Source organism: Gossypium arboreum, chromosome 5 (genome assembly GCF_025698485.1).
Source record: "Gossypium arboreum isolate Shixiya-1 chromosome 5, ASM2569848v2, whole genome shotgun sequence".
NCBI classification, from domain to species: Eukaryota; Viridiplantae; Streptophyta; class Magnoliopsida; order Malvales; family Malvaceae; genus Gossypium; species Gossypium arboreum.
In genome coordinates this window covers 13,462,320-13,486,736 of record NC_069074.1, presented here as the reverse complement: position 1 = coordinate 13,486,736, position 24,417 = coordinate 13,462,320, and the positions used below count along the sequence as shown (strand labels likewise).

The window sequence follows — 24,417 nt, the reverse complement described above, 5'->3', positions numbered from 1 at the left end:
ACTATTCCTAAAAATTGTTGAAGTTGTTTTTGGTTTTTAATTTCTTCTGACAATTCTTTTATTTTTACTATAATATGATCTTGTAGTTTAAGACCATCAGCAGATAGATTTAAACCTAAAAATTCTATTTCTGTTTTTTCTAATTCTATTTTCTTAGGGCTTAAAATAATTCCATGTTTTATGAATTCTTGAGAGATAATATTTAAATGTTTTCTATGTATTTTCGAGTTTCGAAAATATTAATATATCATCTATATAAACTACACAAATTTTTTTATATTTATTAAATATAGAATCCATCCATCTTTGGAAGATTTGAGGTGCATTACATAACCCAAATGGCATTACTCTCCATTGATAATGACCATTAGGTGCACTAAAGGCTGTTAATGGTTTAGATTCATCAGTTAGCATTATTTGCCAAAATCCTAATTTACAATCGAATTTACTGAAGTATTTTGCATGTTTAGCTTGATTAATCAAAACATCTTTTCGTGGAATAAAATATCCATAAAAAATAGTGTTTTGGTTTAGTCTTTTATAATTAATTACCATCCTAGCTTTTCCTCTTTTTATTTCAGCATGGTTTCTTACCATAAAGGCTGGACTTGAGTGTGGACTATTAGTTTTTTCTATTAATCCTTTTTCCAATAATTCTTTGATTTGTATATCAAATTCATCTATATCTTGTTTAGTATAGATCATAGGTTTGATTCTAATTATTTTATTAGGATTCTTTAATTTTATTTCACAATATCTTGGACTATTTTCCCATAATTTTAATGGTTCTTCACTAAAATTATTTTATAGAATTTTAAACAACCAATGATTTGTTTCTAGTTGTTTAATTTGTTCTTTTCTTATTGGTCTAAATCCTTTTCACATACAAATTTATGGTTTTCTATTAAAGGTATTTCTACGAAGTTTTTTCTATTGATAATATTAATAAATTTCTATCTATAGAAAACGGTAGATGATGATATATAAAATTATTTCATAATAATATGTCTCCATGCATTTCAGGAAAACACAATATTTTAGGAATTACAAATCTTACATTATTTATGTAAATTGGTATATTTCTAGCTTTAAATTGAATTATGGTTTCTTTACCATCAATTCCTATAGCTCTGATTGGGTTTTTCATCAATTCCCATTTTTCTACAGGGATGGCATTTTCTCTACAACTACTTGTGGTAGCTCCAGTATCTAATAAAGCATGCAAATAATATGTTTTATAGTCTCTAAATTGAAGTGTAATTTCTATATATGTATAATATTTCCTAAGTTGGAAATTTGAAAATGTAATAATATCATTTTTCCTATTTTCATTTGTTGAATAATAGTAATATTTCCTTCCTATTGTTTTTGGCATAATTGCAACATTTTCAAACAAATGAGAAAGAATAAAAAAATGTAATTAATTACGTCCTCAATAGTCTAATCCTATTTTATATAATATAAATTATTAGCACAATAAAATTATTATTTGTTCAAAGATAAAAATTGTATGAAATTAGAGTGTCACGTTATCTTGTATTCATTTTCAATTATTTAATTATATTTTAATAAATTTTTATTTTATTAATACATAATTTTAGTAATTTTTAAAATTAAATCTCAAACTTAGAATCCCACCTAACCTCGATCACTTGAATATTGAATCTTAAACATTAAACTTTAAATCTTAAATCTTAAATTTAATATTTTAATTTAGGGTTTAGAGTTAAAATTTTGAGTTTAATATTTAGAGTTTAAAATTTAGAATTCAAAGTTCTAGGTTTAAGTTTAAAATTTATTAAAATTATATATCAATAATATATAATAAAAAAATAATACTTAGAAAGGGATGCAATTTTGTTTTATACCATCTTTACTCAGGTTGAAGTATTTATTTTGATGAATTTTTATGGTAAGCGAAAAGAAATTAAAAAGATATATTATGGGTTAAGGAGGCAAATTAAAACATGGGTAACACGTAAAAAGGAAACCGAAAAAGCGATGTTGTCATGTTGCAGACAAAACGTATCAAGCTTTCTTGATTATGACATGGATTTCATTACCCAGATTAATTCACACGCAACTCTTTGTAGTTTACCCAATAATAATCATATATATCACATCGGATGAATGAAAAAGAAAAAACAAAAGGTTTAAAGGTGGAAGACAGTCATAATCGTTTCATATCAGTGTTGTATATATATTTTACTTGAAACCTCTTCAGTCTTCTCCCCACAATTATTGTTTTTATCTTTTTAGGATACCAACACTCCTTAGTCCTTACCCATTACCACTTGTCTTCAACTCATTAGGACAAACTACTGTTACCATTAGCTTTTTTTCTTTTCAATCTTGTACCTTTACTTATGGCATATATGTGTGCGTTTGTATGTGTAAGGAATTGTAGATCATTATTTACGTTGCACAGTTTTTTTCGGAAGATAATAAGATGAAGCAGGACCAGGACCAAATAAGGATAAATCCTAAAAATACAGAGATGAAGAAGCTGCAATGTATCATCCATAGACTATGTCTCTCTTGATTACGGAGTGTACACTTTTTTCAGTTGAGCAATCTCTTACCCCAATCTATATGTCCCTACCTCAGTACCGATCTTCCACTGCCTGCCTTCGTTTTGCTTTTGCCCCCGAACAAGATTCTTTGCTGTCTTGCCTGCCTTGCCTTACAATCCCATCAACCTTATCTTATAAAACAACCCCATGTCCCTCAAATAGCTATCTCCCCACTTGATTTTTCATTATAGCTGTTCAAGTTTGGGCAGGTTAGTATAAATCCAACTCTCTCTCTTTTATTTTTTAAAAATGTATTTGATTCAATTAAATTTATAATAAAATATTTATTAGATATATTATTAATGAAAATTTTAAACTTCACAAGTGAGTCAAAGATATAATAAATGTCACATTTTTTATATAATTATTTTTAATTTTTATTATATCCTATAATATATTTGTTAAATTTTCACACTCGTAAAATCTAAAAAATCTATTCACATATATCAAATAATTTTCTTTTGTAATAAATATATATAATAAAAGTTTTTTTTTATGACGACACTTTGATCTAATGGTGCTGTAAAGCCAGAGTCATCATCGATTTGTTTTTTTGCAAGATATGAATGCAATTTTGAAATTGCAGCAAAGAGTTATCATTATGGTTTTGAAGTTTTTTCTTTTATATAATTCTTATTATCTATATTTTTAAATTAAAAATAATACAATTTAATTACACTCAAATTTATATATTTTTTATTATTGTAATAACAATAGTGCTAACGAGGTTTAAGTTTAGCAGTATGCTAACCTAGCTAGCTCAGCTTAGCTATATGTCTATATCACAACTCTCTATAGTAGTCACGTGTAGTAAATATCCATCAGCGGATAATTTGTGAAAGTAATTCAGTCAAGTGATTTCAATGTAAGTTCAATCTTCTTTTTATTGTTTCTTGATTTTACCTGTGTTCTAGTTTATTGTTCATTGAGCATTAATCCCCGTTGAGAAAACTCAATCAATGGCTACCTATGCGCTTTGAATTTTAAATCCTTGGCCATTCTTTTATGGCTTTATACCAACAGTAAATCCTATTCCTCTCTCGCGTCACCTGCTGCACTTTCTTTTAGGAAATTTTGGGTCATTTGGCTCTGCCCTTCAGATCATTGTGCCCAGTCTTAAAAGAGTATAAGTATGTACGAGTGCTTCAAAGTGTGAGACGGTGCTTGCTGTTGTCGGTCGCCAGAATAACCAAAACCTCTCAACCTCAACACCGTTTGGTCTCTTACTTCTCTTATCCCAAGACGTTTGACGGGAGACGTGGCTAAGATTATTAACTGTAGGACCCATATGAAACTTGGCAAGAGAAACTAGACTGGTCTTCGCCTGATCGGAAGCTGTCTATACTGTCCATCGTATATCTAAAGAACAACATAAACTACATTTGAAGTCTCTGTCTGTCTGTCAGAGAATCAAAAAGCAACGGCCAAGACTTGGGTGAGAGGAAGGGGCCCTGACGGGCAGTTTTTACCCAGGATGGGTGCACAAGACGATATTTTACCCAAATTGGTGCTGTATCATATGGATGCCTTCAAAAATAAATTTAAGGCTTAATATCTCTTCTGGTCCCTGCACTATAGCTAAATTCTTACTTTAGTACGCATACTATTTTTTATCAGTTTGGCCTCTGTATTCTATTTTGGTTATCAGTTTAGCCCTTGTACTTTATTTCGTATACCCGTTACCCATCTATATATTTTCTGTTAAAAAAATTAAATCAACCAACGATACGTTGCCACGTGTTAAAGAAAGTAAAAAAATTAGATATTAAAATATATCAATTTTTAAAAAAATCATTAACAATCCAAAAATATCATAAAAATATAGGAACCCACCAAATAATCTTAAATTTTAGAAAATTATCATAATTTATTTTTGGAAATTATAAAAAACATTTTAAAATGATAAGGATGAGAAATCTAAAATAAAATTAAAAGAAAATCATAAATTTTTTATAAAAATCATTTGTTTGGAATTTTATATTTTTAGAAAATCTTAAAATTTATGAAATTTTTAAATAATTTTATGATATTTTGGGTTTTTATATTTTAAAGGAATTATGAATTTTTAAAGTTAAAAATCATAAAATTCTTTAAAAGGGTTAGAGATCACCCAATAAAAGAATGTCTAAAGATTTTCTTTGAACACTTTGAGAATTATTTAACTTGAGTTATGAGAGCATGATTTTTTTTAACATTCTAATTTTATACATACACATAACATTTAATTAATTATTTTTCTCAAGTTAGAGGAAAAAACTTTTTATACATTTTAAAGTATTATTTAAATACATCTATTTCACCGAGCCAATTTTTAAAGAATTTAGTGATATTATTTTATTAAAAACTCAAATTTCCTTAAAATATAAAATATTTGATTTAAAAATGCAAAAACAAATCTCTAAAATTTTCAAAACATATCATAAAATTATTTAAAATTTTCTAAAACCTAGAATTCCAAACAAACGAGTTTTTTTTAACATTTTATGAAAAATTTAAACTATTTTAATTATTTTTAAGTTTCACATACTTATAGTTTGAAAAATATTTTTTTATAATTTTTAAAAATAGATTATGATTTTTTAATTTATTTAATAAATATCTAAGTTATAAGATTTTTTTAGATTGTTTTAGATTTTTGAATGATTTTTAAAATTTTTGATATTATTAAAAATTTTAAACTTTAATTAACACGTGTCAATGTGTTATTGGCTGATTTAAATTCTTTTATCGACAAATATCTAGTAGGTAATGGGGAATACAAATTGAAAGTACAGGGCAAAACTAAAAAAAATAGTACAATTACTAAAATGATAATTTAGTTATACTACATGGGCTAAAGAGATATTAAGCCTAGATTTAAAGTACACTGCAAATTTCATGTTATGGTTCTAACATGTGACTTATTTATGGATATAATAAAAATTTAATTTAATTTTTTCATAAAAAAAGTAAATTAGTTTGTGTATGTTAAATTAAAGAGTAAATTGATATTTCCTATTAAAAATTTATTTATTTCTACTGTTAAAAACTGACGTGGTTGACGAAATAAATAAACAGTCACACATAGCATGCCACATGTACCCCATGTCAACATACAATCAGTTTTTAACAGTAAAAATGAATAAAAATTTTAATAAAATGATCAATTTATCTTTGATCTAATATACATGAACTAATTTATCTATTTTCTGAGTGGAAATGATAAAATACATTTTAACTTTTAGTACAAATGTCTCGGTGATACTTTTAGCCAATAGATAGCTCATAAACTTTATATTTATTATATATAATATATAATAAATAGAAGATATTTAAATAAATAGTCTAATATAAAATTTTTATGTGTATAAAAATATTATTTATTTAATAATCATAAGATTTTTCTTAAAAAAATCATAATCTTAATAATATTGATTTGAGTAATGGTTGGGTTTGTCAGATATCTTTTCAAATCTGAATAATTGTGTCCATTTGGTGAATTGAAAGTCGAAAATTATGTCCATTAAATAATCTTTTTATCATGAAAGGTTGTTACCTTTTAAAAGAAGCACTTAAGCATATATTAATGCAATTTGGAATGATTCTATTTCCTAAAAATGCACTGCTTTAATTTCCAATTTTGCGAATGCAACAAAATAACTAAGAACACGGGCCTATTTGAGCCCAGGATCCGGTTAATGATAATTTGCGCTTAATCTTTTCCTGGTATTTCTATTGGGTGGATGAATAATAATATTACGTACTGATATCTCATTTTTGCAATAATTAAATTAGTTGGGAGTTGATTTATTGAATAGTTTAACTTTGCTTAGTGATAAAGCTAAATTATAGATGCAGAAATTTCAACTATTTCTTCATTCATTAACAAGTCAAATCAACTAATTGTGATTAGAAAATACTACCAAACCTTTAGCTATCCTTTGAAAATTGGATAATGTGCAAGCCAGGTCTAATTTTGAAATTTGCATTAGGCTATTCCCCTTAATCAAAGATTGTTAACCTTTATTTAAGCCCCAAAGCGAAAGAGGTAAAAATAACAAAACCGCAAAGACCAATTGTTTAACGCTAGGCCTGAGGCCTCAAATGTTGGATAAGGATAGAGGGCCTCGGACAGCCCTCAAGTTTAAACTAAAACACGACATGTCTATGATTATCAATCCATTGCACTCTGTTTTTGGGATTTCACATCATTTCAGAGAACTGAACGCTCCCCCCTCTTTCCCTATCCTTCCGAACTGTGGAAAGCCACTGGTCTTCACCACTTGGTTTTCCTCAGATTGGCGGCAGAGGTGAGAAACCATGTTACAACTTTATGCTTCTTTTTGTTTAATCTGAATTATTGCTAAAGAATTGTTCCTTGCATGTTTACGTGATATAAGTTACTTCTAAGATGTCTAAAGCTCAAGATCCATTCTACATCGTCAAAGAAGAGATTCAAGAATCTGTAAGTTGGGTCTTCATTTATTTTTTGAACCCTGTTAGAGAGAGAGAGAGAGAGAGAGAGAGAGAGAGAGAGAGAGAGATTGCTTGATCTTCTTTGTTTAGGATTTTCACTTAGATGACGTTTTGGGTGTTTCTTTTTTTTTTTTTTGTTGGTATAGATTGATAAGTTGCAATCAAGTTTTCATCAATGGGAAAGAATTCTCCCCGACACTGGAGAACAAGTACATCTCACGAAAGAGCTACTTGCTAATTGTGAGAGCATCGAATGGCAGGTACTCAAATTAAGTATTCCTCCTTAATTGAACTGGATCCTTGAGATGGGGGAAAAGACTATGTTGTGATGCTGTGTCTTACTTCATCTTTGTTGGGTTAATTGAACAATTTTAATCCAATTTTCTACTGCTGAAAAAGATACATTTCTTGATAGGAAGGTAGATGAGTTGAACAAAACAATAGATGTGGCAGCAAGAGATCCTTCTTGGTATGGCATTGATAATAGAGAACTTGAAAGCCGGAGAAGATGGACCATCACTGCTTGTACTCAGGTATATTGTCTTTATAGTTGCTACATTTTTTTAATTAAGGACTGGAGATATATTAATAATGTTTATTTGCTGATTGGGGCATTGCAGGCATTGTCCTGTTAATATAATTGTAACTTATTGTGATTCTTAGTCTTAATGTCATGGACCCTTTTTAAGGATTGTTTTGTTGAATTAGGTAGGAGATGTGAAGAAATCTGTAGTAGCCCGAAAAGAAAATGGTAATTCCGCAAGTGCAATGCGCCGTGAATTAATGAAACTGCCAATTTCGCATCAATCGGACAGATCATATCAGTATAGTGCAGAAGATAATGATGACTTTATCGCATCAGAATCAGATAGACAAATGCTTCTTATAAAGTAGAGTGTCCTTGACTACACTGCCTTGAGTTTGTTTCACTAACATACTCCGTCATCCAATTTTAATAGTTTTCGGTTGCTTATTAATTGGTGGTTCTAGGGAGCAGGATGAGGAGTTGGATGAACTTAGTGCAAGTGTTGAGAGAATTGGAGGTGTTGGCCTTACAATACATGAAGAACTTCTTGCACAGGTGTGTAACGGTATAATCTCTATGGTACTTTCTCTTTTTAATCTTTACTTAGTCATGCATGAATTATTTAATATGTTCTGTTCAATTTCAGTGTAGGATCAATATCTACGATTCCATATGCTAATACTTTGGTGTTTCAGGAGAAAATAATAGATGACTTGGGTACTGAAATGGACAGTACAACAAACCGACTGGATTTTGTTCAGGTAATTCCCTTTAATGGCAGTTTCGTAGATGCAAAACAATACTATCTGCAATCTGAGAGTGAATTGTTTGGCCTTTTGTGCTTACTTTTTAACTTGAGCTGAGTTTGCTGCCCATTGATTACATAATAGCTTGTCTTGAATGATTACTTTGTTTTGAGAATTCATGTTTTTCTCCATTGCAGAAAAAAGTGGCTATGGTTATGAAGAAGGCAAGTGCTAAGGGCCAGATTATGATGATATTATTTTTGCTAGTTTTGTTCATTATTCTATTCATTCTGGTCTTCCTCACTTAGTCTTCTGATTGTTGTACACAAGTCTGATATTTGGATATAACCATCGGAGCTGCAGAACATAGAGGAGTTGGTTGGTGTGATATCAAAGTGTTGAATAAACGATGATCGGAACATGCTGAATGAAGAAAGCATTTTTCTTATGTGCTTGTGAAATTGTTGAACTTGATTTAGGATTATGTAAGACAGGGATATATGTATATGTATACTTCTAATTGTTTAATTCTCTTTTGCAATGTTATGATTTTTTGTATTTTGTCTATGGCTAGAGCTTAACGGTTTCTGATTCGCAATTATGGTATGCGTCGAGTTCGAACCATTATCTGTGCACTATGTTTGCAATTTTTGAGAACTTGTTCAATCCTCTCGGAGGTAGAAGATAGATACAGCAACCCCTGTATTCGTGCGACAGTTCGGTCGGGTTGTATTATTAATTGTGGTTAATGTGGTGTATATATATATTTCCTTTATTATGTTTTTATCGAGGGGGATGTGGAAGATTGAAACTTCAATGCTTCCAAGTATCCCGAAAAGGGTTATATTTATTTTTTTCATTATTAATTATCATATGCGTCTTAGTTTATCCTAAGCTGAAAAGTGATATATTTGAGGATAAAATAAGACAAAAATATAATTCAAATACTAAAAGAATATAGTTGAAATGTCACTTAAGCCAATAATACATTAAACAAGAAAGCCTTGGCTGCGAGTTTGCAGTACCCAACCATGGTGATCCAACTGTCGACTGCTCATACGCCTTAGAGTCCAGTTTGGTGGGAGTCATTACAGATATCTACAGTAATATAATAAATATATAAATATTAAAAGGGCTACCCATTTCAGACTCAGTAATGGCATCTCCTTCCCTTACCCTTCTCTCTTCTACGGCCCCAGCGGCAATCAAATGAAAAAAAAAAAAAAGGAAAATAAAAATAGAGCAAAGTCTAATTGTCTTGCTTATCAAGAAACTCTGACCCTGACAAAGTCAAACTCGGCAGCGATCACCCATTCTCTCATTTCATTCTCGCGTTCCCTTTATCTGATTATTAGTTCCTTTGAATCGGGGAAAAAAAAACCGAGATCATAACCAATGGTACTGCCACTGTTGAAGTTAGGAACTTTGGCCTTAAAAACTCTGAGTAAGCCTGTAGCCGCTAGGCTCAAGAAACAAGCTGCGTATGCCCCTAGGTTCCGCGAGTTCATCGTCGCCATTGCTCAGGTACAAAATTACTTGCTTGCTTCTTATAATTTTGATTTCTTCACACTTTGATTTGGGGAGGCTAAAGCTAAGTTCCCTCTTCTTATAATTTTGTTTGCTAAAATGGGTTTGCTTGCTTTTCTAATGTTCCAAAACCAAGCTTTGTCGTTTGCTCTGGAGATAAATTTCTGTGAGTGAAATCTTATGATACATCAAGAACCAACATTTTCACTGATGGCATACTAAATATCGTAACATTTCTGTAAAATCTGCTTATGCAAAGCAAATCAAAGATCACCCATATTCTGTTTTTCTGGAAGATAGAGAAAAAGTTGCAATTAAATGCACATAGAATGGGATAATAAATTATGGGTATATCGTTCTTGATCTTAATATATTTAGCCAGAACTATTAACTAACTCGATAATCCATTTGGTTGAAGAATGGAATCAATCATATATTTCCATTAGATTATTAACCCCTTTTTAGCAAATTGAATCACTAGGAATCTGTGATGTTGCATTTCTAGATTCTTACTGCCAGTGTTCAAATATCCATTTTTCTCCTTAAGTTCATTTTCTACTGATACTCACTTTAACAATTTTCGGTTTTCCCTTCAATATTCGACACTTGTGTCTAATTTATGCTATGAAGTTATGTTTCTTTTTTGAGCCAACATTTTCCACAACTTGTTGCTCAAGATTGCTGTATGGTACAACAACTGTATTTTCTGCTGTAAATTAATATATTCCATAAATGTAAACCTAGTGCCAATGTATTAAACCAGGCAAACCATCGAATCACAACTAGAATGCAAAGGCGCATTTACAGTCATGCCACTGATGCTGCGATACGCCCCTTGGATGAGGAGAAAGCTGTTCAGGCTGCTGTAGATCTTATTGGGGAGCTTTTTGTCTTCACGGTATTGTTGTCCCTGCCGTTCTTCCTGTTACTGCTTCTAGTAGTCTTGAAAACTATTCTTTTTGCATGGTATGGATTACTAATTTGATGATGCTGTCACTTAAAGCTTCTTATCACCGCCTTCCAAATGAAATAAAGAAAATGAACAAGAAAAGAGAAGAAAAGGAAATCAAACTGGAAATATGCTAAAATCACACACACACACATATTTGCATGTATTTTGATTCTTATTTGTATCTACCGGAACAAAAAGTGTTACTGCAGATAGTCTACCAGCCAATACCTTGTATTAGACATATGCTCACTTGGTAGATGTCTTATCTTCCTTTTAGGAATAATCATTTGGAATGCAATAATCTATCACCTGAGTTACATTGCATTTAAATATTTAGCATCATTAGTGAATTGCAAATCTAACTAGATTCTTGATATATCACTGGTTATCATGAAGCACTTTTGCTCCTTTAGCTGGTATTGCATGAAATGCCAAAACTTACCATACTCTGCACTCTGTTGAATACATGAATGTTTCTGACTTTGTACATGTTGGAGTGTGCATATAGGTTGCTGGAGCTGTCTTGATCTTTGAAGTTCAAAGAAGTTCTAGGTCGGAAGCCAAAAAGGAGGAAGCACGCCGAAAAGATTTGGAGGTATTCATTGAGCAGTCTCCTTTCTTTTTATTGTTTTCCTCTTTTGTATCAAGGTGATAAACATGATGCTAACCAAGATGGAGTTTAGTCCTATGTTGCTCTTAACTCTTCATATTTGTTGAAATACCCATGTGCGAGACCTATGTTCATGATCCAACACATACTCAGAAGATGATACAAAAAGTTCTAAAGGAATTTGAACATACTCATGTTAGATATGCACCTATATCTGATACTCTTCGTCTGAGTTCGAGTAACATAGGTTTAATCTATGACTTTATCCATGAAAGAAGCACAGTGATCGAGTATTTTGCATCTCCTATTCAGGGAATTATTGATTTCTAATCCCTCTAATTCACAAGCCCAATTCTTCATTATTATTTCAGGCAATGAAGCAAAGAAATGAAGAACTAGCAACACAAGTAGAACTTCTCAGGCATAAACTTGAAGAACTGGAGCAACTTGCTAAGCGACAGGGACTCAGTGGTATTTTCAAATTGAAACCTGCTAATATGGAGGGGGAAAAATTGGCCAAAGCAGCTTGATGTAAACGGGAGATTCGACAAATGAGTTGAACACTAATTTATTTATACAGTTTCTCTTATCAACCCCTCCATTAAGGGAATCATTCTTCTTTTTCAATCTTTTCAACATCGAGGCATCTTTTTGGACTGTATTCTGGTTTCACTTGTTCATTAAAAAGATTATAGAGATAGAGATTAAATCAGTGATGATTTAAAGAGTTTATAATCAAGGATGTGGGTTGGCATGGTCTGCTAATTTACCTTATATGAACTGAAATGTTTACTAGTTTTGCCAGCCGTGTGTAGAACTCTTAGACACTCGCACAAAGAATACATGCATGCATATGCCAAGTGCGGAGGGTTGGTAATATAGGTCCATTTGTGCGTAAAACTTGGCTGATATGTAATGGGTTGTTAGGGAAATGACAGGAGCTAATCTGCCGTGGAGAATTGTTGAGGAGGCCTGGTTTCTTTTTGATTTAAACATTTTTGGTGCCCGTGCCGTTGTTTTGTACTGGCTTTTGTGAGGTAGACCCACTTGTACTGATTTTGATCGTATAATATGGAGACTTTCATGTTGTTTATGAATTAGATGAGTGATTGAAGTTAGGTAACCATCCTTGGGTTGGGAGAGATTGAAGTGGGTAAGAAAACTTATGGTGCTTATCTAGAATACAAGAGAATCATTGTCATGTTAAACACCGCTATCTTAAAATGTGAATGAAAGAGGGCATCTTTGATGTTACCACACCAGCAAAGATATAAAAGGAATCTGGTGGTGGGTGATAGTGGGACTTTTTCTTTTTATGCCTTTCATGCCCCCACTTATTTTTTTTGCTTTCTCACCCCACCGTTAGAAAAGGGATCAGCCTTTTTAACTTTACTTAATTGTTGAGAAAATAATTTTTGTTTTTATTAAAATGGTTTATTTGAATTAGTTGGTAAATGGGGAAGTCCGAAATCTTGAATATTTAAGTTTAATATTTATCATGTTCAATGATTTACATAAATTTTGAGTTTTATGTGAGAGTTAGTCTTAATTTATTAACTTTAATCTATCTGTATCACTCTTAAATTTAATACTTAGTGAACTAAAAGTCATTTTACCTCTAAATTTTCTTTAATTATTTTGGCCTAAGATATTGAATTTTTCTTCTAAATGTCAAATTAGAGATCTCGCAGAACCATTAATTAATATTTTATAACAAATATTACAAATCTCCTTTTATAAAACAAAAACAAATAGTCTGTAACAAAAATATAGAAAAACAATATGTGTAATGTTTCCTTCAACTGATAATACTTGCTTGCCACGTTTCAAACAAGGCTTTTCTTTTTCTTTTTCTTTTTTATGAAAAATTTTAAATTAAAATAAAGAAAATTAATAATAATTGGAAAAATATCAAACCTAACAATAAAAGACGATGGTTTTATAGAAAACACATCCTGAAATATACGAACTTACTTTTTTTTTTTTTTTGAAGAAACTTACTTACAATTTCTTGAACTAAATTAAATAGAAAACTACATAATATTTATTTTTAAAAACCTTTTAACATGAGAATTTTAAAAATTAATATTAATGACAATTTTATATTATTTTGTACCAAAATAATTCTTATAATTTAAACAAATCTTCTTTTTTTAAATATTTCCCGTACGGGAATAAAAATTAAAAATAAAACATAAAAACTCAAAAGGCCAAAAACCAAAAAAGAAAGAAAAAACAGAGGTAAGGATTAAGGAGTAAGGAGCATCTGTTCTTTTAGTTTTTTTTTTTCATCGAATAATTTACTTTTCCTATCTTGGTTGCCACTCCCAGCACTTTAATCTACTTTTGTCTCAGACCTTTCTCCATACAAATTGAGGAACTTCTGTGTCTTTGATCACTCTCTGGTTAGCTTTCTAAGATAACTATTTATATCTCTTTTGATTCTACAATTTGCCTTTGACCTCATGCTCTCTGCCTTTGATCTCAATCTTAAGGTACTTGGAAAACTGGGTTGGCTTTGTTTTTAGATGTAATTCAGATTGGTGTTGCTTTCCATTTATTTTCTGATATTTCTGTATTTATAGGACTTCAGTTTATCTGGGTATGATTTGAATTTATTTATCAAGATTTTAGTGATTTTTTCTAGCTTGGTTTCTTTTTTATTTAAGTTATATAACCATGGGAATCTCAGTTGCTTTGATTGCAAATTGGGATTTGCTTTTTTCCCACTATTGTTAGTTGTAATTTGTGAACCGAGATGTAGTTACAAATTTTAGGAATAAGAGTAGTGAAATATGGAGTAAATTTTCATCTGGGTTGATCTTAAGTTTGTGGCTTATTGCGTTTTGGATTCCAGGGTTTTGGTTGGAGTTGTTGAGCGTTGTTTATTTTAATGGGGAAAGGTTCGAGAAGCAACTGCAAGTCTGCATCCCACAAACTCTTCAAGGACAGGGCAAAGAACCGGGTGGATGACCTGCAGGGGATGTTCTTGGATCTGCAATTTGCCAGGAAGGAGAGCCGCAGTGTAGATGTTGCAGTCCTTGAGGAGCAAGTCCATCAGATGCTTCGTGAATGGAAAGCAGAACTCAATGAACCTTCTCCAGCATCTTCATTGCAACAAGTTAGTATTGCAGATATAATTTTCATTTGAATCAAATTTATAGCTTCATGTCTGTGTGAATTTGTGGGAATGTGTATTTACTTAGGTTGTATGTTGCTTGAAGTGATCTGGCTGTTATGAATAGTACCCAAGATAAATGCTTGTTAGTTTTGATCTTAAGGGATTGAAAAAACTATCTAAAATGTTGTGAATGAGAATTGTGATCTTCATGTGACTTACAGGGAGGGAGTCTTGGTTCATTTTCATCAGACATTTGCCGGCTGCTGCAGCTTTGCGAGGAGGAAGATGATGCAACTAGTGTCCTAGCAGCTCCAAAGCCTGAGCCTAATGACCAAAATCTGCAAGTAGGAGATACTGCTGCTTTCCAAGAGGAGGTTTCTCTTTGTCCTTGGATTTTTTTACTATTTGTTTTCTTTTAGAGTTCCATGATGTTTGGACTGAAATCAAGTTTATTGTATATGCTTAGGCAAACATGAGCTTTAGGTTTAGTTGGCCACCTTAAGGGATAAATATTTATTGGTCTCTCTAATAACTAAGTGGGTATTTCTGTGACAACTATGGGAGGATATATGATAATCTAGGATGTGGCCAGACTATCAAATATGTTTCATTCATTGCACACTCATTGAATAGGACAGGTGCAGCCTGTGAATTTCATTCCAGAATATCTCCTCACAGCATCAATATTGCTGATCTCCCTTGTATTCAGCATTATGCATTCTTTGTACGTAGAATTTTATTTGAGTTTACTAGGGCTGTCATATTCCTTTTCTTGTTTGTACTCTTAAATTAAAGCTATCTTTCCTTAGAACATCCTTTGTCTCTTCTCTAATTATATTTCATGAATATTTGTAGTTAATAGTTTCCATTTTTCTTTGGCATGTTATAATGTTGAAAAGGCATTCACTGGCAAGTTTCATAATTAACATGTTCTGACAGGGTTATGGAGTGAATCAGGGGCAACATGAGCGTGGCTTTCCATTAGTTGATCATTGCAAAGACTCACCTTCAGGAGTCCGTACCATGCCAATTAACAACTTGGATGAAGCTACTCAATTGGAATACCACCAGTTTGATTTGCATCAGGATTTTGAGCACTTCTACACAGGTTTTAATGGTACTGGTTTCTCTGGGGAGGATGCCATGCTTCATACTTCTAGCTATCTGCCAAGTATATGCCTGCCACCATCTGCATTCCTAGGTCCAAAGTGTGCACTTTGGGATTGTCCACGGCCAGCTCAGGTGTTGGACTGGTCTCAAGACTACTGTAGTAGCTTTCATGCTGCTTTAGCAATGAATGAAGGGCCACCTGGAATGGGCCCGATTCTGCGACCTGGTGGCATCGGCCTCAAGGATGGGCTGCTCTTTGCTGCTCTCAGTGCTAAGGCACAAGGAAAAGATGTGGGTATACCAGAATGCGAGGGGGCTGCAACTGCAAAGTCTCCATGGAATGCTCCTGGTACGTCTTATCAATAATGCTTGGTTCTAGTGGCAATTTTTATGAGTGGGAACAGAATATATTCTCTAATCAGACATGATATTCTTTATGATTTGTGAAATTAATTAATTGTCTGCTGTGATTGCAGAGCTCTTTGATCTTTCGGTTCTTGATGGTGAATCAATTAGGGAGTGGCTCTTTTTTGATAAGCCTCGAAGAGCATTTGAAAGTGGGAACAGGAAGCAGAGGTCTTTGCCAGATTACAGCGGGCGTGGCTGGCATGAGTCAAGGAAGCAAGTTATGAATGAATTTGGAGGACTGAAGAGATCATACTACATGGATCCTCAGCCACTGAACCATTTTGAATGGCACCTTTATGAATACGAAATCAACAAATGTGATGCTTGTGCCTTGTATAGGTTGGAGTTGAAGCTCGTTGACGGCAAGAAAAGTGCAAAAGGGAAATCAGCTAACGATACAGTTGCCGATCTGCAGAAGCAGATGGGAAGGCTCACTGCAGAGTTCCCAACTGACAACAAACGCTATGTCAAAGGAAGGGCTAAGATTAATGCAAAGGTCACTGTTGGAAATCCTTATTCCACCCAAAATGCGGTGGCACCAACCAGTGAGAAGTTTGATTACGGGCATGGTTTGCAGTATGACTATCTTGTCGACGATTTAAGTGGCTATTATCTAACATAGTCAGAAAATGGATAAAAGGTGAAATAGCCACAACCATTCATCTAGTTATATAAATCTGCTGAAGCTTTTTTACTCAAAAGAAAGTGGTGGGAGATTCTGAATTTTTACTGGTCCTTTCTGCAGTTCTTAATTACTAGAAAACCAAGTCAAGCTCTTATTTTTGGTGGCCATAAATTTGTACAGTGCTCATATTTTCGGGGTTGATGCCCTGAGCTAACTTCTGGAAGAGGGTGACAAGCAAAAGAAATGGCTGTTTTTTCTTCATACCGACCATTTGAAAACCTTAAAGCTAATTATATTTGTAGGGTTTTAATACTTGTATGCTAAATCTTTCAGCTGCTCATGAAAGATAATCTCAGTCTGTAACTGGGTATATATGAATGGAATACATTTCTCGAGTCCTTATAACTTGTTCTATGCTTTCAGTAACTTGTAAATGATTGTGTATTTAGCTTTGTTATGCACTACTCTTCTGTCAGAGTGATGTATGCCAATGGAGGCTCGCCCACAAGGGATTTACTTAACCATCCATCACCTTCGACAGACATATTGCAAGACCTTCCGTAAATCAATACTAAACCTCTTAACATGATTTAATCACATCTTATCTTATTGATTCCTTAAAAAACCCTCTTCAAATTTTCTTCATCCCTCGTTACTCGCTTTCTTCCTTACACTCTCCCTCTAAAGCTTTCCGCACTGTTCTGTAACCATGGTTTGAAACGCTTTTATCCATCAATCTTAACTTCAATCTCGTATCAACAAACTTCTTCATACAGAATTTTTCGAGTGATGAGGGGTGAAAAATGCCAAGGGACAAATAGATAGAGATTCATCCAGGGATTTATTGTTTATATATTTGCCTAACCCCAGCAACTTAGATTTATAACGGGCAAATCTTGTACCTTATTATAGGGTGAAAAGTGTTTTAGTTCATGATAACTTTAATCCGTATAATAACTATCGATTTAATTTTGAATATTATGAACATGAAAATAATTTTAAATATTGATATTAATTATTGAGTTAACAAAATAAATTTACCTATAACTAACTATTAAGTTTTAGGGGTTTTACACATGGACACCTGGATTGGTGGCTTTCACCTTTTGAAATTATTTGAGAGGCCTTTATATTGTAAGAACTAAATTGAATTAACCACCCTACTATTAAATGAATTATTTAAAAAATCAAATTAGTCCAAAATATAATAGAGTTAATATTTATTGTATAAAAAATGTCTTGAAATTTATTTATTTTAATTGTAATTTAATTCTAAACATAATTATCAACTCTATTCCAATTTAGCCATATGTAATTCTTTTTAATAGTATAATGATTAAATTGATTCATTTAATAGTAGAGGAACTAATTTGATCAAGTCCTATAATAGAGGGACTTCTCAAGTATATTCCTTTTTTCTTTACATTATTTAATATAATGGTTAAATATCAATTATGATCCCTCTATTTTTAAATTATATAAACTGTCAAAATTCTATTTCGATCCCTATACTACACTTAAAATGAGATTTAGTCTTTATAATTTAATTTTGATATAATTTGATACCTCAACGTTTATAATGTGATCAATCAGTTTAAATACTTTATTCCAATTAGAATGTAGATGTAAGTTTTAAGAATTGTTAATATTGTTAAAATTTTTGTTAGATTTAAGTCCATTGCACATCCTTTTTTTTACACATACTTACCATATGAGTAATTTTTTAAAAATTTTAAAATATCAAATCAATGAATTTAATAGAAAAATTTTAACGATATTAATAATTGGATCTGAATTTTAAATTCAAAAATGAAAAATTATTTATAAATTTTGTTGAAATACTAAAAAAATTAACTATTTGAGTATTTTGATTCACATACGTAACCTATTTAATATTAACATCTTTTTCAATGCTCATAATCTGAGCAAGTATAACATTAATGGTCTAGCTATTTAAATGTATTTTCAAATAATTACAAATAGATGTATTTAAGAATAGGGTTTATTCAAAAAAGAAAATAGGGTTACCCTTAAAAAAAAGTTGAGTTACTTGTTTAATACAAATTATGATTTATTAATTAAAGTTATATTTTATTTAAAATAATTATAAAAATATATAAACATAAATAACTTTTTGAAGTAAATAAATACTGCCATTTAGGCTTAATGCACAAAAAGTGAATATATACTTTTGAATGCAAAACCGCCTTAATTACATTTAACCAAAATCTTATGATGAAAAAATGCAAATCTAATCTTTGTCTTCAGTCCCGTTACGCATTACCTGCTCTCCATGGCGGATTGTGAGAGCCAACCTGCCTGCCTAAGCTTAGCAGCAGCCTACAAATCTTTGTTTTGTTTGCACTTTGCAGTATGATTGGAGAAAAGTCCTCTATCCAATCAAACCTACTGTTGACCCACATGTATACATTAATATATCTGTCCACTCTTATCATGCCACGATTTCTGTTCATGAACTGTTCTCCCATTTCTCAGCCATCCTGAACCCCCCCCCCTTCCCCCTTCAAGTTCTTGAGCTAGCTGTTGCACCGTCACTCCATCCCCATTGCTTCTTTCTCCATCCACTTTGGAATTTAATTATTCCATGTTTGAATTTTGGGGGGTTCTTCGGAGTTGTCATCACTCAGTCATCATTATCATCGGTGATGCTTCATGGAAAACCCACAGTGTCTTTTGCAATTTGTGACGTAGCTGCAAAGGAAGCAACCAGAAATAGGTATAGCGAAATGATTTTTTTACTTTTTTTTTTTTGACATTATCCAACACTACTTGCTATGTCAAATCGACAGTGTGAGAGGGTGTTAAAACTGTTCTCGCCAAAGTGCACGTCAAATATCTGCACCACTCAACACCACATTTGACTCTCATCCTTTTTAACTTCTCGTTGCAACACGGAAAACACAACAGTGAAATGTTCAGACCGACCGACCAGCCCGTCAGGGTTTTCAGCCTTTCCAAGATTCGTGTGTGACGAAATGGTGGGGGAGTTTTGAACGTTGAGACAAACCAACACCACCTCCATGGCCGACGCTCTAAACAATACAATATAACAGATTGGCTGGCTTTGAATAGGTTGTTTTCATGTTTGGATGAATCCTAAGAAAAACCCTATTTCAGATTTACAAATGAATTGCAAAATTGATCGTGTACAACAAGTAAGACAAACTTAGAAGCCTACAAGACATACACAGTATTTGATTAGTTATGATAACCCTGCATGCCTCTCATCCATTTTATTTGTCTCTTTAGAGCATGGATCCTTTCAAACCATCCTCATAAATTAAACTCGATCGACCCTGCGCCTGGTTGGTCAGTAATTAATCATTTAAAACCTCAAATAATAAAATAGTATTCAGCATTTCAACTGAGTCCTCCTGCATTGCATGCATGAAGTACAGCTGCCCGGCATTGACAAAAAGGTTGTCTCTCAAGTTATTAGATTCTCAAATCTCAATAATTTTCAGGCTTGCTGAATGGTATAGCAATTAAGGAAAAGTCAAAGAGGCTTTCAAATTTTGTTCATGGCCATCGAGGACATAATTAATCTCGATTGGTTAGGTACCAAATTTAATTGCTTATAGATCCAGATTATTTACTTTCAACCAAAACAATTAAGAGCAGGTTATATGCCCACGTTGTATTACAAGATACTATCACTCAATTGTACAAAATACTACTAAAATTTTAAACTAGAGGTTATATTAGAGTTTTGGCAAGTATGTATACTAGGAGAATGTATGAAACAAATGTATTAAAACATTTTTTTTAAAAATACATATCATTTTAACTTGCAAAATACCATAAACCCTAAATTAAGAAAATTTTCAAATCAGCTCATTTTAACTAGTAAAAGTAGTCTAAACCCTAGATATACAATTAAATCATCACTCGAAAAAAATTTACCAGCAGTTCGTTGAGCCTTTAAGAGGGCTGCATTTCCGAGTGTAAAGTACATGATATATATAATATGGAAAACTGAGTTTTTAGCTTTACGTTCCAGAGAAAATGTGCAAAGTAAAACTGAAATTTAAGTTAAATGAAGGTATAATAGTTTGCAATATTTCTTGCATATCGAAAGTAAAATAGCATATATAATTCATACACATTGTCTTAACGAGAAATTAGAGAACACTTTGGTTCACAAAGTTTTCATACTACATATCCATAACATATATATATATATAGAGAGAGAGAGCCCTAAGTACTAGCTAAAGTTCAACCTTGAGAATAAAGAGAGATGGAGGGATTGATCAGAGAGAGGAAAAAGCTTCCATTTCCACATCCCTAAACCTGCAATTCAAGAAAATAACACGCAAATCAACGAGTTCAATTGGTAAGCAAAAGCTTCCAACGCTTACACGAGAAAGAAAAAGGGCCCCAAGTGATCTCTTTTATGAATAAACAAGCTGGAGCTGCGATCAACATTATCTTACCTAAAAATAGTATATATATGCGTAATACCATTGTAGAACATCGATATAAATCTTGTACACATACGTATTTGATGACATGCAGTAAAGCAAAATTTAGGGAAAGGTTTTTTCAAAGCTAGTCACCTTCCTTAGATGGAAAAGGGGCTTAATGAGCGAACCAGATAGTAAAATCCACCATGTTGAAGGGACTGAAGGGTCAAGCCCCACTCGTTGGTGAGGACAGGTTGACCAGAGGAGTTAATCAAGATTGCATCATCTCCGAAAGCCTCCCGCACGTTGAACGGACCCACCGTCACCTCAAATGCAACATCATTGATGAACACCGTTGATCTACCCAGATCTCCATGGCCCACTGCAGCCGGTTCCCCAACACCTGCCAACCACTCAACATATTAGAAACACCAAGGCAGTAGTCAATTTCCAGAGAGAACAAGCCATGCACACGTTCGTGTCGGTCCTAAATGACACTTTTATCCTCATCCTGGAACATCTATATATTCTTGTACTGACCCTTTTCCTACTAATAAAGATAAATCTTGTATTAATATCCTTAATTCTGAATTTTTTTTGTGTGAAAATTACCGTGAATGTGGTGAGTATTAGATGGAACAGTAACTGTAGCACTGGTGGAATCAGTATGAGGAGCAATAGGGTTAGTACTAGGAGCAGTTGTCATAGTACTGTAACTAAGCTGGAGCTGCATATCCATCTTTTCCTCTCCTTTCCTTGAAGCTCCGTGCGTTAGGATCTCACTCAACAATAGACTTGTACAGGGTCCAACTGTTTGTTCAGGGACTTGAATCACATTGGTCAGTTCTGAGAAGCCAAACGCTTGTGTAAATCCGGATCCTCCAGCAGGCTGTTGCATGGGAAAGAAAAACGGTTCGTTCAAGAACTCGTTCTGAGGCTGATGAAAGTAGGTCTGGTTCACGGAAGCAGTTGGAGAACTGGAAACGTCAACGACATTTGTAGAGCTCAAAGAGAAGGTACTCTTGTTAGCTCCTTTTGGCGAAGATTTCTCGGATGAGGATGATGAAGAGGAAGGCGCAGAGATGGTGGAGATATTAGTGATAGGAGGAGCTTGTTGATTTTGCTGCAACTGTTGTTTAGAATTTTGGAGATTTCGCAGCTTGTGTTTGCTTCTTGATTTTCTGTTCTGGAACCAGTAAAAGACATTGGCATCGCCTACTTGGCCATACTCTTGCAGTTGAGCTCTGATTTTCCTGATCTCATCCCTAGGTGGGTTAACCATCCCGGAGTTGAATATAGCTTCCAGTATGCGAATTTGTTCAGGCTTCGGGTTCCATCTTGGTTTAGGCTCAGGACTACGCTCTTCACATCCTGCAATAGTTGTTCAAGAAGTTAGCATACAATTAGAACTTGTGAAGAATTCAAACATGATGTTTTTCTTAATTACATAAAATTATCAAGTAATACTATAACTATTAGAAGTATCAGTTTAGAAGGAGCAAATTAATGAGAAAACTGACGATTTATTTATGTAGGTAAAGACAAATCCGAGATTTCTAACGTAGGAAGATTTCAGGTGAAGTAGATGACTTTAGGCGTCCCTTATTCAAGAACAATAGAAACCTTGAATGAAGTTCGTCATGGCTACTAAAAAAATGGTCATTCACCTGAAGTGTAAGGGGCTTTTTGGCAAGCACCTGACATAAGAGATGGGTTGATGTCATGCTGCCATTGGTGGTGAGTGTTGCAGGGCTTGGATTTGAACATGCTAGGCCAGTGTCTGTTTGATGAAGACATGATGCTGCTGATGATAATGGCCAAAATCTGAGTTAGATATCTAATCTAAAGTTGCCAACCAAAAGAGGAATAAGAAATATAATTGCCCTTTTGTTGCTCTAGTTTTTGCTACTGCTTTGCACTAGGCAGACATATATAGCATCTCTTCTTATAGCCTCCTCACCTACTCCTGTGATATTTTTCTTTTCTCTCAATTAAATAAAAAGTCGTTCCCATCTCCCAAAGAAAAGAAATTAAAAAAAAACATTTAATAAATTTCCCTTCTTGATAAATAAACCATGTAACTGGCAAAACCCACAACAGGAGTCCCCTTTAAAAAGATAAACAAGAAAGGAAATCACAATAAATGAAAAGTGGAAGATTGAAAGTAGTCTCCCATATCGTTCACAATTTTATATTAAGACTAAAGTACTTGTTTTCTACTCAAAGTACAAGCTAATTCTCCCAGCCAAGAAGCAAAGGAAATAAGGAAATGGATACATGCTTGGTGTTTAATTAGAATCTTCCATCAATGGTGACGGAGAAAGTGAAGTAAGGTTTGAAGACCCCAAAAAATAGAGAGAGAGGGCTTTTTCTTTGTTTTTAGCTTTAGAGAAATGGGTTATTCTGGTCAGCTTGTCTCTCTTACTTTATGTTTCATAATATAATAATATTTTTCTCTCAATTAAATAAAAAGTAATTCCCATCTCCCAAAGAAAATAAAATAATAAAAAAGAACATTTAATAAATTTCCTTTCTTTGATAAAAAAAACCATGTAACTGGCAAAAACCACAACAGGAATCCCCATCAAAAACATAAACAAGAAAGGAAATCACAATAAATGAAAAAGGGAAGATTGGAAGTAGTCTCCCATATCGTTTACCATTTTACATTAAAACTAAAGTACTTGTTTTCTACTCAAAAGTACAAGCTAATTCCCCCAGACAAGAAACAAAGGAAACAAGGAAATAGATAAATGCTTGGTGCTTAACCAGAATCTTCCATCAATGGTGACACAGAAAGCTCATAATGCGAAGGAGAAAGTGGAGTAAGGTTCCTAAGAGTAGAGTAGAGAGAGAGAGAAAGGCTTTTTCTTTGTATTTTTGCTTTAGAGAAATGGGTTATTCTGGCCAGCTTGTCTATCTTATTTCATGTTTCACATATATATACTAATATTTCTTTTGGGGTTCTCTTCGGTTTCTGCTCGCAGTGTATTAATGAAAGGGTGGAGGGGGGCAGATGTAAGTGTTGGATTATTCTAATGGAAAATTAGGTTGTTGAAGAATAAATAGGGGTGTTTGAAAGTCAATAAGGGGATGTATAGCTTGTAGGGTTTTCATACTTTGATTTGGTATCAGAGTGGTGGTGCCTTATTATTTATGGATTGACTCGAGGGTTTTTTTTATTGTTTATCTGCATGGTTTTTTGTTTTCTTTTTTTGACATTAAAATTTAATCTTTCCCATCCAAGGACTTTCCTAGTGACTTAAATTGATTAGTTCCATACTTATCTAAAACAGTACACTGAAGAGGGCAAAACATTTCTGCACTTATCCGAAGGATA

At 32.9% G+C, this 24,417-nt stretch overlaps 4 protein-coding genes and 2 long non-coding RNA genes across 16 annotated transcripts; 4 read left to right on the top strand and 2 right to left on the bottom strand.

Moving 5' to 3' along the window:
- The first annotated feature begins 3,198 nt into the window (after window positions 1-3,198).
- Window positions 3,199-4,288, top strand: LOC128293171 (uncharacterized). The gene is made up of 2 exons (XR_008283268.1): window positions 3,199-3,438; window positions 3,642-4,288. It is a non-coding gene; the product is annotated as an uncharacterized LOC128293171 (long non-coding RNA).
- Window positions 4,289-6,594: 2,306 nt separating this feature from the next.
- Window positions 6,595-8,924, top strand: LOC108453601 (syntaxin-61-like). Of its 3 annotated transcripts, XM_053028197.1 has the most exons (9): window positions 6,595-6,862; window positions 6,953-7,017; window positions 7,175-7,288; window positions 7,448-7,561; window positions 7,737-7,918; window positions 8,019-8,109; window positions 8,250-8,315; window positions 8,498-8,524; window positions 8,664-8,924. In XM_053028197.1, exons 2-9 carry the CDS (start codon window positions 6,964-6,966, stop codon window positions 8,700-8,702), a joined length of 687 nt encoding a protein of 228 aa, XP_052884157.1. In that variant the 5' UTR covers window positions 6,595-6,862; window positions 6,953-6,963; the 3' UTR covers window positions 8,703-8,924. The 3 variants fall into 3 exon arrangements, with proteins under 3 accessions (XP_052884157.1, XP_017607295.1, XP_052884156.1); XM_053028196.1 differs by having other exon boundaries at window positions 6,603-6,862; window positions 8,498-8,924; XM_017751806.2 differs by having other exon boundaries at window positions 6,600-7,017; window positions 8,498-8,924.
- A 489-nt stretch (window positions 8,925-9,413) lies between these two features.
- On the top strand, window positions 9,414-12,486 carry LOC108453602 (OPA3-like protein). Its single transcript, XM_017751808.2, has 4 exons — window positions 9,414-9,824; window positions 10,591-10,725; window positions 11,288-11,374; window positions 11,761-12,486. Exons 1-4 carry the CDS (start codon window positions 9,696-9,698, stop codon window positions 11,917-11,919), a joined length of 510 nt encoding a protein of 169 aa, XP_017607297.1. The 5' UTR covers window positions 9,414-9,695; the 3' UTR covers window positions 11,920-12,486.
- Window positions 10,482-11,774, bottom strand: LOC128293059 (uncharacterized). Its single transcript, XR_008283087.1, has 3 exons — window positions 11,222-11,774; window positions 11,008-11,088; window positions 10,482-10,844 (listed from the first exon to the last, which is right to left on the bottom strand). It is a non-coding gene; the product is annotated as an uncharacterized LOC128293059 (long non-coding RNA).
- An 879-nt stretch (window positions 12,487-13,365) lies between the features above and the next one.
- Window positions 13,366-17,058, top strand: LOC108453695 (transcription factor VOZ1-like). 9 transcript variants are annotated; one of them, XM_053028356.1, is made up of 6 exons: window positions 13,367-13,630; window positions 13,745-13,794; window positions 14,247-14,510; window positions 14,732-14,884; window positions 15,450-15,969; window positions 16,097-17,058. In XM_053028356.1, the coding sequence occupies exons 3-6, from the start codon at window positions 14,283-14,285 to the stop codon at window positions 16,648-16,650; spliced, it is 1,455 nt and encodes a 484-aa protein (XP_052884316.1). In that variant the 5' UTR covers window positions 13,367-13,630; window positions 13,745-13,794; window positions 14,247-14,282; the 3' UTR covers window positions 16,651-17,058. The 9 variants fall into 9 exon arrangements, with proteins under 9 accessions (XP_052884318.1, XP_052884316.1, XP_052884317.1 ...); XM_053028357.1 differs by having other exon boundaries at window positions 13,367-13,644; XM_017751962.2 differs by having other exon boundaries at window positions 13,618-13,794; window positions 16,097-16,668; window positions 16,774-17,058.
- A 3,664-nt stretch (window positions 17,059-20,722) lies between these two features.
- Window positions 20,723-22,991, bottom strand: LOC108452445 (WUSCHEL-related homeobox 9-like). The gene is made up of 4 exons (XM_017750236.2): window positions 22,745-22,991; window positions 21,690-22,448; window positions 21,231-21,480; window positions 20,723-20,964 (listed from the first exon to the last, which is right to left on the bottom strand). The coding sequence occupies exons 1-3, from the start codon at window positions 22,872-22,874 to the stop codon at window positions 21,236-21,238; spliced, it is 1,134 nt and encodes a 377-aa protein (XP_017605725.1). The 5' UTR covers window positions 22,875-22,991; the 3' UTR covers window positions 20,723-20,964; window positions 21,231-21,235.
- Between the last annotated feature and the right edge of the window lie 1,426 nt (window positions 22,992-24,417).